Source organism: Haliotis asinina, chromosome 1 (assembly GCF_037392515.1).
Source record: "Haliotis asinina isolate JCU_RB_2024 chromosome 1, JCU_Hal_asi_v2, whole genome shotgun sequence".
NCBI classification, from domain to species: domain Eukaryota; kingdom Metazoa; phylum Mollusca; class Gastropoda; order Lepetellida; family Haliotidae; genus Haliotis; species Haliotis asinina.
Genome location: NC_090280.1, coordinates 52,903,723 through 52,918,655, shown reverse-complemented (window position 1 = coordinate 52,918,655; position 14,933 = coordinate 52,903,723). Strand labels below are relative to the sequence as shown.

General features: G+C 40.5%; 2 protein-coding genes across 2 annotated transcripts; both read right to left on the bottom strand.

Annotated features, from left to right (window-relative positions):
• Positions 1 to 1,866: 1,866 nt before the first annotated feature.
• On the bottom strand, positions 1,867 to 9,673 carry LOC137293893 (sulfotransferase 1A1-like). Its single transcript, XM_067824691.1, has 5 exons — positions 9,501 to 9,673; positions 8,477 to 8,800; positions 8,018 to 8,121; positions 6,800 to 6,986; positions 1,867 to 3,157 (listed from the first exon to the last, which is right to left on the bottom strand). Exons 1-4 carry the CDS (start codon positions 9,574 to 9,576, stop codon positions 6,834 to 6,836), a joined length of 657 nt encoding a protein of 218 aa, XP_067680792.1. The 5' UTR covers positions 9,577 to 9,673; the 3' UTR covers positions 1,867 to 3,157; positions 6,800 to 6,833.
• Positions 9,674 to 11,223: 1,550 nt separating this feature from the next.
• LOC137293836 (sulfotransferase 1C2-like) lies at positions 11,224 to 14,636 on the bottom strand. Its single transcript, XM_067824606.1, has 6 exons — positions 14,412 to 14,636; positions 13,507 to 13,685; positions 13,037 to 13,360; positions 12,412 to 12,515; positions 12,143 to 12,329; positions 11,224 to 11,546 (listed from the first exon to the last, which is right to left on the bottom strand). The coding sequence occupies exons 1-6, from the start codon at positions 14,423 to 14,425 to the stop codon at positions 11,437 to 11,439; spliced, it is 918 nt and encodes a 305-aa protein (XP_067680707.1). The 5' UTR covers positions 14,426 to 14,636; the 3' UTR covers positions 11,224 to 11,436.
• Positions 14,637 to 14,933: the final 297 nt, after the last annotated feature.

The window sequence follows — 14,933 nt, the reverse complement described above, 5'->3', positions numbered from 1 at the left end:
TTCGGTCAATAAACAAGTGTCTGTCTTGGGTATCATTCTGATGTGCACAGCTTGTCAGTACCAGCAGAACGTGTATGAAACGTCTACTGTCATGTAGGTGGCAGATATTTGCAATATGGTTACAGACTCAGGGTAATTTCTGTTAAGTGCGATTGAGAGGACGGACCCAGCAATCAATTTAAACCTGGTAAAGTTAATGCTTCTGTTAAACTATCGACCTGAAACGTCTGGAAATCAAGTGGGGATAACCCTGTTTGTATAAAGTTTAACGAAGTGAGAACTATCTATTTCTTGTTGTAGGTAAACATGTCATCGTGTGTTCGAGTTTGCAACCCATTCTAATATCTGTTATTGCATAATACTTTCACACGAAAATTCGGACCTGAAATAATTAAACCGTTCCCCGCTGCTGTGGAATTTAATGCTCTGCTATATGGAATCCTAGAAGGAACATTGTCGCATCGTCGTCCTCTCGAAAAAGAAGCAAACAGGAGCAAGATTAACCAAAGCGCGACAAGGCGACATTTTGGCTATTTGTCCCATTGTCGCGTTTTGAAAAAAGAATTCTGTTCATCCAAAGGGCGACATACGACATCGTGATAATTTTCAAGGTCAGTGTCACATTTTCGCCCCATCCAAGATATGTAAAAAAAAAATTAAAAATGCGCGACAACGCGATAATGCGACATTTATGTGTCGGATGATGCAATGGCAGGTGCTTACTAACTCAGTGAATGCTTTACGCCGCACCCGGAAATAATCCAGCGATAGCACTGACTATAATCGATGATAAATCCACAGTCAGAACAGATTCCCAGTGAGTGAGTGAGTGACTTTAGTTGTACGCCCCACTCAGCAACATTCCAGCTATATGGCGGCGGTCTGTAAATAATCCAGTCTGGACCAGACAATCCAGTGACCAACAGCATGAGCATCGATCTGCGCAAATGGGAACCCATGACATATCTCAAAAGGTCAGCCAGCCTGACCACCTGATCCCGTTAGTCGCCTCTCACGACAAGCATAGTCACCTTTTATGGGTTTCTGAATGCCTGTTCTACCCCGGGACCGTCACGGGTCAGAACAGATTCCCAATACCCAGTGGTAGTGGTAAGAGTTAGCGGTTAACACAGGTTTGACTTGGTTTATTTGCTGATGGACAGGGTCTATACTCAAGACTGACGCCCTTCATAAGGCAAAGTGTGAGTGTGGGTGTGTGTCTGTCCGTGCATGGTATATGCATAAATGTCGGATGGCACTGTGCAATGAAAGGAAATAGATACATATTATTTGTTGAAGATCAATAAAGGTGAATGACTGCAAGTATGATAGTTACAAATATTGGCGGAAAAGGAAATTCGATACATGTCAGTCGCTTTTCAATTATTACATCAACTAATTCGAAACGATTTGCAATCTACAGCAGAGAATATAGAATAAAGATGGTTCAGGTCACCACACTAATTTCGATTCAATATCATATGCACTTATATAACATGCCGTCGTTCATGTTTGATTATGTTTGGTAGTGTGTGTGTGTGTGTGTGTGTGTGTGTGTGTGTGTGTGTGTGTGTGTGTATATATATATATATATATGGAATGTGTGTAAGTGCAAGATTGTACATCTAGGCAGTTTGACAAGCAACGTAAATCCCTCCAGCATTGTGTAACACCTCCTACCCTTTTCACAGAGGATATGATGAATTCAGCTGTGGAAAGGTTCGGCACTCATGTGCAGGGTTATTAGTCAAAACTGAATATGGATACAAATCCTAACGTAGATGATTTGAGAGCAGGATGATGTAGCGATAAACCAGTTGTGGACGCACTCACAGTTTTAAGACATTCTGAACACACACAAGCTTGCAGTGTTTAAATCAGTAATTTTATTGAGTTTCATAGATAAAATACTGTGTTCTTCAGGTGGTATATGTAGTAATATTAAATGATAGTTGGTGAGTGGTGGAAAATACTATTCACTTACACAGAGTAAGCCATCCGATTCTCATAAATGATCCCTGGATACAACCATAATCTGTCCAAGATGTTACATGGAATGTGATGCAATACAAATGCCTCAGTAATAGGCTTAAGGAAACTACGTTCGTCACATCGATCTCTGATGTCTAATGACTCTGTTACAATATGATAACAAACAATAGCACGTCCGTGCACTTGTAACTAGCACGTCGCTCTCAGCTTGGTCGTCGCTCGCAGATAAATATGTGGCCTTAACAAAGTTCGAAGAAAACGCCCCATTCCGATAGTTGAAACTTGCAAACATGGGAATCAGTTAAACGATCTGTCATTCTTGTTACCAGTTTCACGCAGTGTTAAATTCCCTATTCCAACTCTGTCGTATCCGTGATCTTCAGTTATGGGACTGTGTTGTGACTCTCGGTGTTGATTCCACTAATTGCGGCTGCCAAGTCTTATCAAACTACTGCTAATCCGTTGGTCAGCGAAACAGGGGTCCATGAGGATCATGCATCAAAATGAAAAGTATGTGCATATATAGTGCATTTGGTGTAACGTTTTGTTAAGAATTCGCCTATTTCACTGAGTTTAATAATTTCATGAACTCACGACAGTCACCTTTTCAAGGTTAAGTTCTACGTCGCACTCAGCAATATTCCAGCTCTATGGCGGCGGTCTGTAAGTAATCGAGTCTGGACCAGACAATCCAGTGATCAACAACATGAGCATCGATCTGCGCAATTGGGAACCGATGACGTGTCGACTTTGACCACCCCATCCCGTTAGTCGCCTCTTATGACAAACATAGTCGCCTTTTATGACAAGCATGGGTTGCTGAAGACCTCATCTATCCCGGGACCTTTTCAAGGTTAAGAATGTGTTTTACAGTGCAACAGTTCATGCATCAACAGTACCTTTAAACCGTGTGGCATATTCCTAGTTTCGAACAGTTGACTGAAGTAACTACGTTTACATCAGTGATACTAAGCTCTTGATGCGTAATATATATTACCATTTGACTTTAGGTTCCCACGAAGGCATACAAACATGATCACATTATAAATTGGCAGCTATTCATATGTGAATACAATTCCCGTGCCTTCAAATCTTCTCATTATAACATCATCAAATCTTTCGTTTTCTGCCACTGTTATCCAGTTCTTCCAATCCCCAACTTCACCTGAAACAAAATCACCCCTTTAAGCACTTTGGTTAAAAGGGCGTGACATACATATGCATAAGCTGGACATTAGTTCTTCTGAAACAATTTGGGAACATATGGTACAAATAACAACAGGGATATGCACTGGACATTATATTTGCCAGTCCAGATTTTAGATTGGCTGCTTACGGATACCATGAAGTTCATTGTGTAAGTAATACCTCAGTGCGTAGATATAGAATGTATTATTAAGTCCTTACTAAGTTACTGTGATATTACGGCGAGATATGTGTGGTCAAGGCTTCAAAAGACGCAAATACCTGAGTGGGCATATGAAAACGACAAATATGATATGATACCATTTATTTAAAACACCTAATGCTTCTCCTTCTGCAGCCATTGGGATTTCATAAAGTAAAAACAGAACTATGCTCTGCATCAGTTTTAGTAATTGCTCGATTTCAGCTTTACTGATGGGCAGGTCTGCTAAAAGTAAGAGTCCAAAAATAGTGACTAGTTCATGGTATTCCTTTGAAACGTTCGGCCTGACCAGAAACTAATTTAGACAAACACCGCATGTCCTTATATATGAAACTGGCCAACGAAGAGCCTTAGATCTAAATAACATTCTCTGTGGGCGAAAATTCGTTTCTCGTTTCAGGAACCACCGTTAATTTCCTTTTCCCATATGAATTCCAGTCATTTAGGTTGTTGCACAACGTCGACTTACTTGACACATTCTACTGTTCACAAGACAATGGCAATCGTCGTCAGTTGTTAAAATATAGTTAAATATCTTCAACATCCTCCTTTCAAATGAGATTACTACTTACACATCATTCGAAACATAGCCAAAATGATGACCCTGTTAAATGGTTACTTCAATTTGTGATGTTGGAATAAACCCATTTAACGTTAGGTGTTGTTTAACGTTCGAGTGCCCTACATGATACAATACATTTGTTTGCACCAACACGGGTCAGATAACATACTTTTATAATCAAAATCGCAAACGTACTTGTGAATGAACGAGACACACGAGAGAAGGTCACATGTACGATCCGTACGTTAAATGACTCAGAGGAGGAACCCCGTCAAATCACCATTTATTGGATTAAAAAACTTAAAAGAACGTCAGTTTCTCTTTTGTGCTAGATTCCAAAGATCTGAAAGAACGAATAAACTATTTCTTGTGTAGTTTTTAACCATTATATATGAAAAACTTGTGGTTCGTCTTACACGGCACGCCAAATTCATTCTTAAAAAACGTGTGGTTAATTAATACTGAGCCATTAAAAGTTGCTTAGATCTCGTCTGCTTCATTCTCGGCCTCAAACGAAACCACAGACAGGTTACGTAACTCTGTCGCCAGAGCACTGCAGCGAACCGCAGTGACGTCACGTGAGGAAGGAGTTTCAGTTAGTTTCATATAAAATGTTTGACAAGCTCGTCAATTTTCTGATTTCTCGACGTCAACGAAAACATGTCGAATCGTTGTGTTGCCGTTAAATGCTCCTACGTGTCGGGGATGGTGTCACCATGTTATAAGCAGTGCCATGCAAAAGCCTATTGTCCAGCAATCAAATACATATTTTACTACCAGTAGAAAGGAGTTTTATAGCTAGGCGAAAAAAGCCCTAAATAACATTTATTCTTGGACTGGCATCTTTGAAAATCGTAGCGTCAGGGTCAAAAGTCAGTTTGAGAATCAATTATAATATAATTGTTTATTTTCATTAAGTTAAAAAAACAGAACTACTTTCTACTCGTAGTTAAATATGTTTTGAATCATGACCAAGATGATTTTACATGACACCAAAGACAAGGGGCAAAGACAAGATTAAATAGCAGTAGATTGTGAAAACACACAGCTTTGATTAGTTGAAATTTCGTTCGCGGAAGAGAATTCTGCACTGTTGTCTATAAGATCGATTTAAGGTACTTCGGTGTCGAAAATGAGTAGTTTTAATGAGGGGGTTCATTTTATAACGATGTCAATAAATGATTTTGAATTATGTATCTGTACCCACGATGGTACCGGTATATGTGATCTTCAAATACAAAAAAGAGAGATGTATTGATGAGTATACAAAATGTAGCACCAAATATCTGTGTCAAAGATTTAAACCATAAAAGAGAGGGCCCTTCTTTATGTTCAAAGAAAGTATTTGAGACAAGTGAGTTTATGACGTTCTCAAAATTTCGAATACAAAAGTTTGCATGGGTAATGAACATTGCTCTTTGAGCTTTATACACGGCAAACATTCATCCCTTCTTCCACGTGATATTTATTAATGAAAGTGGCTTGGCTAAAGTTTGTTGTGGGGCAAGAATAAAGTTCTAGAAACTCCCGGCAGTCATCCTGGCCAGTCAACACCCAGGAACAAAGTTGTCATCCTCCCTTGATATTTGACCTGGGCTTCAAGCATAAGACCACACAACACCTCCATTTGCCATACATTACCTAATGGTTTCAAGTTAACTTTGTCATCTGGTACTTCTCTTCCACAGCATTATAAATCGAGGGGACAATATATGAGTGAGTCATTTATTCGAGTGAGTTCTATATGATCAAAATGGCCGTAATGAGCTTTTGCCAGAATTCTCGAGACCCGTGTGATAGGCATATAAGGATTGGTTGCTGAAATGTTCGACACGACGTTGAGGACAGATTTGGATTTTCGCAAGCTGTCTGCTAACATCGTCCGCTCACGTCGTCTCAACTGCCGTCAACCAACTGCAATCAGTACATCGACCAGAATCAAGACTGTACTAACTATGGACATTTAAATATTATTTTAGATTGTATGACCCAGTATGTTAGATCTGTGACTCAGCAGCATATCAACGTGTCTGGAATATATTAAAACACCCTAATTATAAACAGTATAGCATCGGTTATGACTCTCTTTCGTGCTGTAAGGCTATCACCAATTTATTTTGCATACATCCACATTTAATCGAAAAAAGTGAATTATATAATGCTCTTCCTACTGGCCAATATCACATTGTCTGTTGGTTATCCAGCCACGCTGGCATTGCAGGTAAGGCAACACTCAACAAGTCTGTGATACCACTTCTTATTCCATACTCCGATTCTAATGCTGATCATATATCCGTGATCTAATGCAAAATATGTGTGACACCCAGGTAGGTATCAATGAAATGTATTCGGTAAAACCAACTATTTGGGTTGTCAGTCCAGATTTGAAGAGGTCAACATGCGATAATTCCGCACATGAATATTTATTGAAAAGTGAAGATCCTCCGTTTTTGCATCCCGTGTGACGAAATAATCACGGTCACGCATATCCTCCTTGACTGCATTGATTTTACCACTACAAGGGATAAACATACCAAAGTTCTAAACATCCCCATGGTGCCTAGTATGGCCACCCGCCTTCATTCGGTGGCTGTGCCCGTTTTTGTATCTGTACTAACAGTTTAGAAACTTACTTTTAGAGTTAGGTGCTAGTTTTAAATTCTGGTTCTGTGATATTCAAGTTGTGTTTACTGCCCTTAGGTTTTTTTTTTACAATTTGAAGGTGTATTTGTATTTTGATCATGTTTTAGTCGCGATAACCTACTGACACTACCTTACAAACTAACCAACCTCGTGTGATTTATGTCTGAAACGAAGAAGGCTATTACTGATCTCACCCTTTCTAAACATCCCAGCGAAACCTTCCTTCCATTATTCGGAAGATCTCACATAACCCTCCTTCACCTCCTCATCTGCAGCTTTGAGCTTCTTGAAACTGCACGCTTCTGCTATTTGCTCACACATTTCGTCAGTGACTGACACCCCGAGGAACTCCGCAACCGTCTTGATGTTCTTGACAGGATTCTGCAACCAAGACACGGTTGCACTTACTGTTGCACTTACTGCTGCACTACGCGATGGCTTGTCCGATGAAATGTCCACTTCACAAAGTCATGAAAAGAGTTACGAAATTTCGAATTACATTTTGTTCGTTTTATTCGTATCATATTGCAGATCGAGACATGAGATGTAGGGCACGTCAATCACAATCTTTCTCCCAGATACTAAACTGGAAGCTGTGTTTCTGGAAAACCCCTTTCAGAGGCATTTAGAAGAAGAAACGTTTTCGTATAAGTTCTAACACCATTATCAAGCAACTGATAAAGAGCGTAAGGATTAAAAGGCACAATATACTCATATGAGCTAATGCCAGCAATAACATGGTTAAGCCAGTAAGCATATAACAGGGGATAGATAGAGGCATTAATTCGTGAAGCCAGTAGTATAAACACACGGATAATGAAACCTGTATCCGAAAGATTCAGATGTTTATGTCACGACCTACAGATTGGAACCATAAGACAGATTGAGCTAGACCCAGAAAGGCACATTGGATACGACTATGTGGAAAGTGAATATATATCTGCAACACCGAATCAGCTACCTACCTCCAAAGTATTCCTTGAATCCAGGCAGAGCAGAATTCCTGAATCTGCTTTGGCCCTGGTCTCACATTACATCGCGATTTACGAGAAGACCAGCAATAGTATCGATTTCCTCTCTAGCTAGATGTTCTGCCTAGTCCCCATTTGGATACCCTGATCAGTGAGGTGATAATTGGCAACCTTGTCTCTGTTGGTAAAATCACTGCAACAATCTAATTTGCACTGCCAATGTAATGTTGCACTGATTTGATTTAATTTCCAAACTTCGTTCTTCGTACTAGAATACCTAGTTGATTTATACGAAATTTTTTTGCTTCACAGCGAGATATTTTACAGACTGATTCCCGGTCAGCTCTTTGTTTCCTTTCGCTTTTTTCAACATGCAACACAAGCTGTCTAGCGCTGTACCAAACATACAACTAATTCCTGTTGAATAAAACAACTGCAAACCTCTTTCAAGTTTTCATAAAACAATGTTAATACTGGCAAGTCCGGGTTGTCCTGTTTCACTTGCATCCAATCCTTCACGTAGTCGACATAATCACCACTGCTTACTGAAACATGGATGGGATCATTTATGTAGCGTCATACAAGGAGTGTTTTTGTTTTTGTTTCTTAATGTTTAATTTTATATTTATTACAAACATATGACAGCGAGGGCATCTTAACCTTTATTCGGGCAGACCAGCACGTGGGATCATCCCAACTCACACTCAGTGAACAAACAACGCGCAGACACAGTGACTGCATCTTAAAGAAGACTACGTCGGAGCATTTAAAGTCACACAGAGATGAAATGAATATCAATAATTAGAACACTATCAACATATAAATACAAGGTAATACGCATATCGTGCCATCGGGCTCTGGCAATACCACGCGGCTTAAAATACCATATGTGTCTCTCACCTTTTCCTTCTAGAAACAGATCCAGATATTCTGAATACGTCCCTTCAAACCCAAAACTACCTTTGGTTCCGTTGACCATGTTAAAATAGGATACGCTGACGTCTTTGGGATTTCGCAGGATGAAGATGGTTTTTATTCCCTTTTCCACGAGCTTTTCGGGTAGATGACGGAAATATAGATGTGAGTTTAGAACTCTTGGGGAGGGGAGTTCATCAGCTCGTTCGAACTTCGCCATTCCCAACATTGAGATCTCCTTCGGCTTTTTGCTGTATTCAGAGTTACCTGCCCTGAGCATGGTGACTATTTCCCACAACCAGTGGGTACCTGTAGGGATCAGAATATATATTTTAGCTAAAACATCAGATCATTTTCAGGAAAACGACGCTACCGTCCAGTTCCTTCAACAAGAACTGTGTATAACAATCAGTATCTTCTCGCATTGGGCCAGCCTTTGTTCCCAGCTGAAAATATCGAAATCATGTTATGTACAATAAATCGGCTATAGCCGCCATAACTAAACTTGTGAGTAGTCTGGACTGCAGTACATTGTGAGTCTAGTCACTATCCAATTGAAGGGATGTAAAAAAGCTGGCTGTGGCACTCTACAACAATAACAATGTTAAAACATCACTCTACAACGCTACAGGATTAAAAATGTTTGAATATCATGTTACATTGATTAGTTATTAAGACTGCTCACAATCTGTACCTTCGTTCTTGTCTTTCCAACCAGAGTGAGAGAATATGGTTTTACGCCGCTACAAGCAGTATTCCAGCATTATCTCGATATTCACACATTGTGGCCAAGTGCCGAATGAAACCCGGGTCATCGGCGTGACGAGCGAACACCTTAACCACGAGGTTATCCCGTCGGCCCTTTTCCAATCAGATTAGACAAGTATGAGTAGAATCCAATGTCTATTTGAAGAGCATCCCTTTGACAGCCAGGGAGGGTATACACTGGAACTCACGTTTAAAGCTGTTAATAAACGATAATGGTCTTGAAACAATAACTGGTTCTTACCACATTTGGGATAAGCCGCTATCATGACGTCATCGTCCCTCAGCTGTAACTTCTGAACATTTCGGATCATTTCCATATCATCTTCGGGAGTTGAGCCAATTCTTCGGAGGACGCCGTCATTTTTGTAGAAGCGCCATCCTTGACCCTTTTCATTCCGGTGGTCCAGAATCTCGGGGGTTCTTTAAGGAAATACCAAATTAGTTGTATTTAACGCCGCTTTGATGTATATCACTTTATGGGCTCACTTGTGAGAGAAAAACTGGCACATGTTATATAAGTTTACTGATTGATGCCACCAGTAGCAATGGGTATGGTGCTCACATACCAAGGATCAGAATTATCAGAATAGTCAATCATGGATAACACGGGGCGTATTTCTGACCCCTTAAAAGTTACGCCACAGGCAACTAGGTGTCAACAGTGTTGAGCTGAAAATATTCAAAACAATAATACTGAAAAACGACTTTCAGTAGCCTAATTTCAGACGTACTCGTCATAAGTGTTGTGAAGGGGTGGCGGGACGGGGGTAGGGAGAATTACCTCTGGTTACAACGAATAAGGGTCAATCTATGCCAGCATATGCCCACATCTACATGTGGGATGTGTCACATCCAAAGTTCGAACCCTCACTCTGAATGTCAGGCATCTACACTTATCAGAGCACACAAAGTACGCAGACTGTCAAATTGCTTAGTGGGTTAGATCCCTTAGAACTTTGGATTAGGTGCCTGACTCAAAGGGTTCTTTATTCGAAACTCTAATATGATTCAATAATCCCCAATCCAGTACTGGTCAGTAGGTTAATACTACTTTTGTGACCACACAATGGGGACGTACTTTAGCTTGTATCTGCTCAACAACTATTGTGGCCGTGAATGGTGTATTTGCTGCATTTGCTAAAGTGTATTGGAGAGTAAGGTGTACTGGTAATCTTCCATGTCAAACAGTTCTTGTAGAAGTCAACGCCTTTGTTCTCCTCACATGACTTAGCTTTTAATCTAGTCACGTGCTTAGACAGGGCTGACACTGACGATTACTTGCAACATTCAAGTACCTGAACACTGCTATCTTGTGCACAACTGTGGGTAAATAATGTGCCGGCACGAAACGACCTAATTAACTTGGCAGGTGTACTTTAGGGTACAAACCAAGTCCGCTGTTGATAACAGAGTTCCTATGCAAGTCACCTATGATATGGTTTATAAGAGTGTAACAGGGACACATCAGAAGTGTCGGCATATATTTTCAACCGGCTTAACTAGATTCAGGCATTGTGACCTCACTTGAATGTCAACACTCCTACCACGATCACTGCGAGTCTCATGCTTGTCCTGATAAACACTTGGAATTGCCTTGTGGTCATAAGCGTTCGCATGTTCGATTCTCCAGGCGGATACACTGTATTAAGCCCATTTCTGGTAGCGCGTGGTATTGCTCGAACATTGCTTAAAACGGGTACAACGTTTCGGAGAATTTCCTTACTCCTTTATCAGGAGAATGAAGGAAGAGTAAAGATGTATTCAGAAACGTTATCTTCCTCATAATAAATAAGTTGACGTCCATAGACAGACGCTCATCCTTATGTGTATCACTTCTAAATGCCATTGTGAGACCTAAATTTCACCTTAATTATGTACAAGAGGAAGATGTGTTGGGTAACTCTCACTTATACCTGTGAGGCTACATTTATAAATTACGCAAAGACCACATAAGTTGGGGAATATTTGCAGTATCCTTTATTTGTAACAAAATCCTGACTTTCATTTTGAATCCAACACTTCTTCTGATGATGTTCCTTGTTCTGTCGCCACATTGTTCTAGCTTGAAGATTCATTGAAGTTTAACCATGAGGTCAGTGATGAATCCCGCCTGAGATAATTGTCTTATTTCACATTTGGTTCTACGACGGTACTATGATCACTTTATATCCCGTTATCTAATCATACGTGAATACAATGCCAGTGCCTTCAAATGTTCTCTCTATGGCATCATCGAATCTTTCGTTTTGGGCAACAGTTATCCAGTTCTTCCAGTCTCCAACTTCACCTGAAACAGTAACATCACCCATTCGATAAGTTTCTAAGTAATACAAATGTACATGCAATAACAGACAATCGGATGGGTCGGTAGGACAGTAGTCGGTCGATATCCAACTCTCCTTTGCTGGCACTCTTCTTTACCAGAAGAACTTATACTCGGCCATTCCGGCCAGTGGAGTTCCTTAACCTTCCAGGACATCGACGATCCTTTACTTCACGCCACATGCGACACCACATCCTTGCATCATGTATGGGAATACATTCCTGTGTATTCTCTGAAAATCGATCTCCTGCCATATCAAGAAACGTTGATACTGTCATATTTTATATCGGTTCTCAAAACTATAGAGCAATGAAATACTTGGACCTGCGGTATCTGATGTGTGTAATCCCAGCTAGTACTGAAATACTTGACACTGTAGTACTCTATCCCGTGTATGAGCTCGCAACAAGAAAAAAAATATGTTTTGAGCCACTCTAACCCATGTGAAGAATCACAAGAAACAGCAGACCTACTCTGATCCGTGAGTCTTCACAGCAACCGACATAAGGATTTTCACCTGCTCTTGCCCATGATGACGATAAATATTTATTTACACTCGCCTTTCCTGTAGAGTAATTTGTGACCATCCTTCCGGAGATCTGGCATATTAGCTAGGCGCTCCTTCACCTCTTCACCTGCCGTCCTCATCTTCTTAAAGCTGCAAGCTTCTGCTATTTGCTCACATAGTTCATCGCTGACAGACACGCCAATGAAGTCGGCAACCGTTTTGATATTCCTAACAGGATCCTAAAATCAACACAATGTGGGTTACCAGTTAAGACTATTTAGTCTCACTGACTCTGGTCTTTAACAGTTCAAATTTACAAACCTTTTTCAGGTTTTCATAAAACAGTGTCAAGACAGGCAAGTCAGGGTAATCCTGTGTCGCTTGTAGCCAATCCTTCACGTAGTCGGCATAAAGTCCTCCAGGAACTGAAACAAGGAAGAAATGATGGAATGAAGGTCATAAATACACAATATATAGTCAAAAGTGTTTGTCTGAAAACATATTACAGAGAGCACTCACTGAAGTAGATGAGCAACAGAACAACCAGGAGCATGTCGGTGCATTGGAATTAAATCAGATTCCTGAAGCACAAAACTTCAGACAGCTGCCACACGCCAGAGAGCTACATTGGGAGACCATCACGTCAGCAGCATGTCAGACTGTATAAGTCTACATTAAATTTGGAGCATGTCAGACAGCATAACTCTACTTTCAGTTATCAGCATGCCCTACAGTATAACTCGATGTTCAGTTCGCATCATGTATGAAAGTAAACCTCTGTGTTCAGTTAGTAGCATGTCAGACTGTATAACTCCGGTTAGCGACATGCGAGGCAGTTCATATCTGCACCCAATCAGAAGCGTTGTCTGATAGTTGGCAACAATCGAGACTGGTTGGATCCACATTCGGACAGCGCAGAATGTCAACACAGTAACATTTCACTCACCTTTTCCATCTAAGAACAGATCAAAATATTCTGAGTACGTCCCGCCAAACCTAAACATGTTTTTGAAACCGTTGAACATACAGTAAGAAGATACGCTGACGTCTTTGGGATTTCGCAGGATGAAGATGGTTTTTATTCTCTTCTCCACCATCTTCTCTGGCATATAACGGAAGTATATATGTGAGTTTAGAACTCTTGGAGATGGGAGTTGATCAGCCATTTCAAACTGTGGATTCCCCAACATCGCGATCTCCTTCGTCTTTCTGCTGTACTCAGAGTTACCTGCCCTGAGCATGGTGACGATTTCCCACAACCAGTGGGTACCTGGGATCGGAATAGATAGCATAGTGGGAGTACTGAATTAGGGTCTACACTGCTTTGAACTGTAACAAGTATGCCGCAGATCGATGTTTTATTCGTTTTTGACCAAAAAAGTGTATTAATCTTGATAATCTGTCTCAAAGTCTTACCGCATTTTGGATATGCCGCTATCATTACGTCATCGTCCCTCAGCTGGAATTTCTGAACTTTTTGGATCATTTTGTTGTCATCCTCTATGGTTGTGCCAATCATCCGGAGGACGTCGTCATCTTTGTAGAAGCGCCACCCATGACCATTCTCATTCCGGTAGTCCAAAATCTCTGGAGTTCTACAAAGATTACTGGAACGCTTGGACTCCTTTGTGCTGCTTACGTGAGTGCAGTCGTATTTGAATAAATGATATGAATGCAGCAATTAAAGATAAGCTTACATTAGTGATTAGCCACACAACCACATACATACAACATCAATTCCTTTCGTTCCGAGTCAAGATGATGACGGAACGTCGCCGGTGGGAGCTGATATCACAGATACTCCTCACACTTCTCAGCTTAAGAGAGCTTTGCACGTTGTCAGGAAATAGACCAACAAGCATCTGCTAAATGCAGGTATCGTCGGGTTTGGAAAAAAATAGCACCAGTAATTAATTAATAGCGCTGGGGAATGGAGTGACGGGGGATGTATGCTGGGTTGATTTGAATTGGGTTTTACACCACATCGGCATTATTTCAGTCATATAGCGATGAGATCAAGTCATCATTTATAAGCATTTTAAATACGAAATCCATGTTAAAAACATTGGTATACTCAACAGAAAAAGGACCGCCTCAATATTCAATATGTAAGTATTATGTTGATCGTAATACAAACTAGTAAATACTGTAATATTGAAAATTGGGAAGTCCTTAACTTTTTTGTTGTTACATAATTATTTAAAACAGATTAATGCGTGATGGTGAAACAGAGTGTATAATGTAAGGTCCATTTTTCACTAATTATTACAGTGAAAAACACCGAATTGATGCAGAAGCTTAACGAAGTAACAGGTACTTACCGCTGACCTTCCATACTGAACACAGTGTGTACACGTCGTATGCCTTTGATATTATCCTAAAGAAGGAATGTTCCAGTTTGTTATTATCATGCAACTCCGTTGGTATTGAGCATTGTTAGCATTGATTGGTAAGTCTGGGTTTCGTGGGAATAAAGCCAGACAGCACTCGGCCGAGCCGAGATCCACGGGACAGTGTCTCTCAGCTGAATCAGTCCAAATGACACGCTCCAGGCTGTAAATGCAGGTCATGTTCCTGGGCAAGAGGCACGTAACAAGCCGGTCAGATATATTCGCTGTGAAGAGTTGCCTCTCTTGGCTATTAACGTCGGTGGTTTGTGGTTCCACTACACTATATTTCAACCGCTTGCTCTCTGAGCTAGCACCGTGCGTAAACAACCGATTGGACAGAGACGTGTGGTGATTGGATGAAACAGTGTTAGATCAAATGTTTAATATGTTTTTGAAAGAAAACACAATTTTAAATATTCAGTACTATCATTTTTATACCATGACTTACGCTTA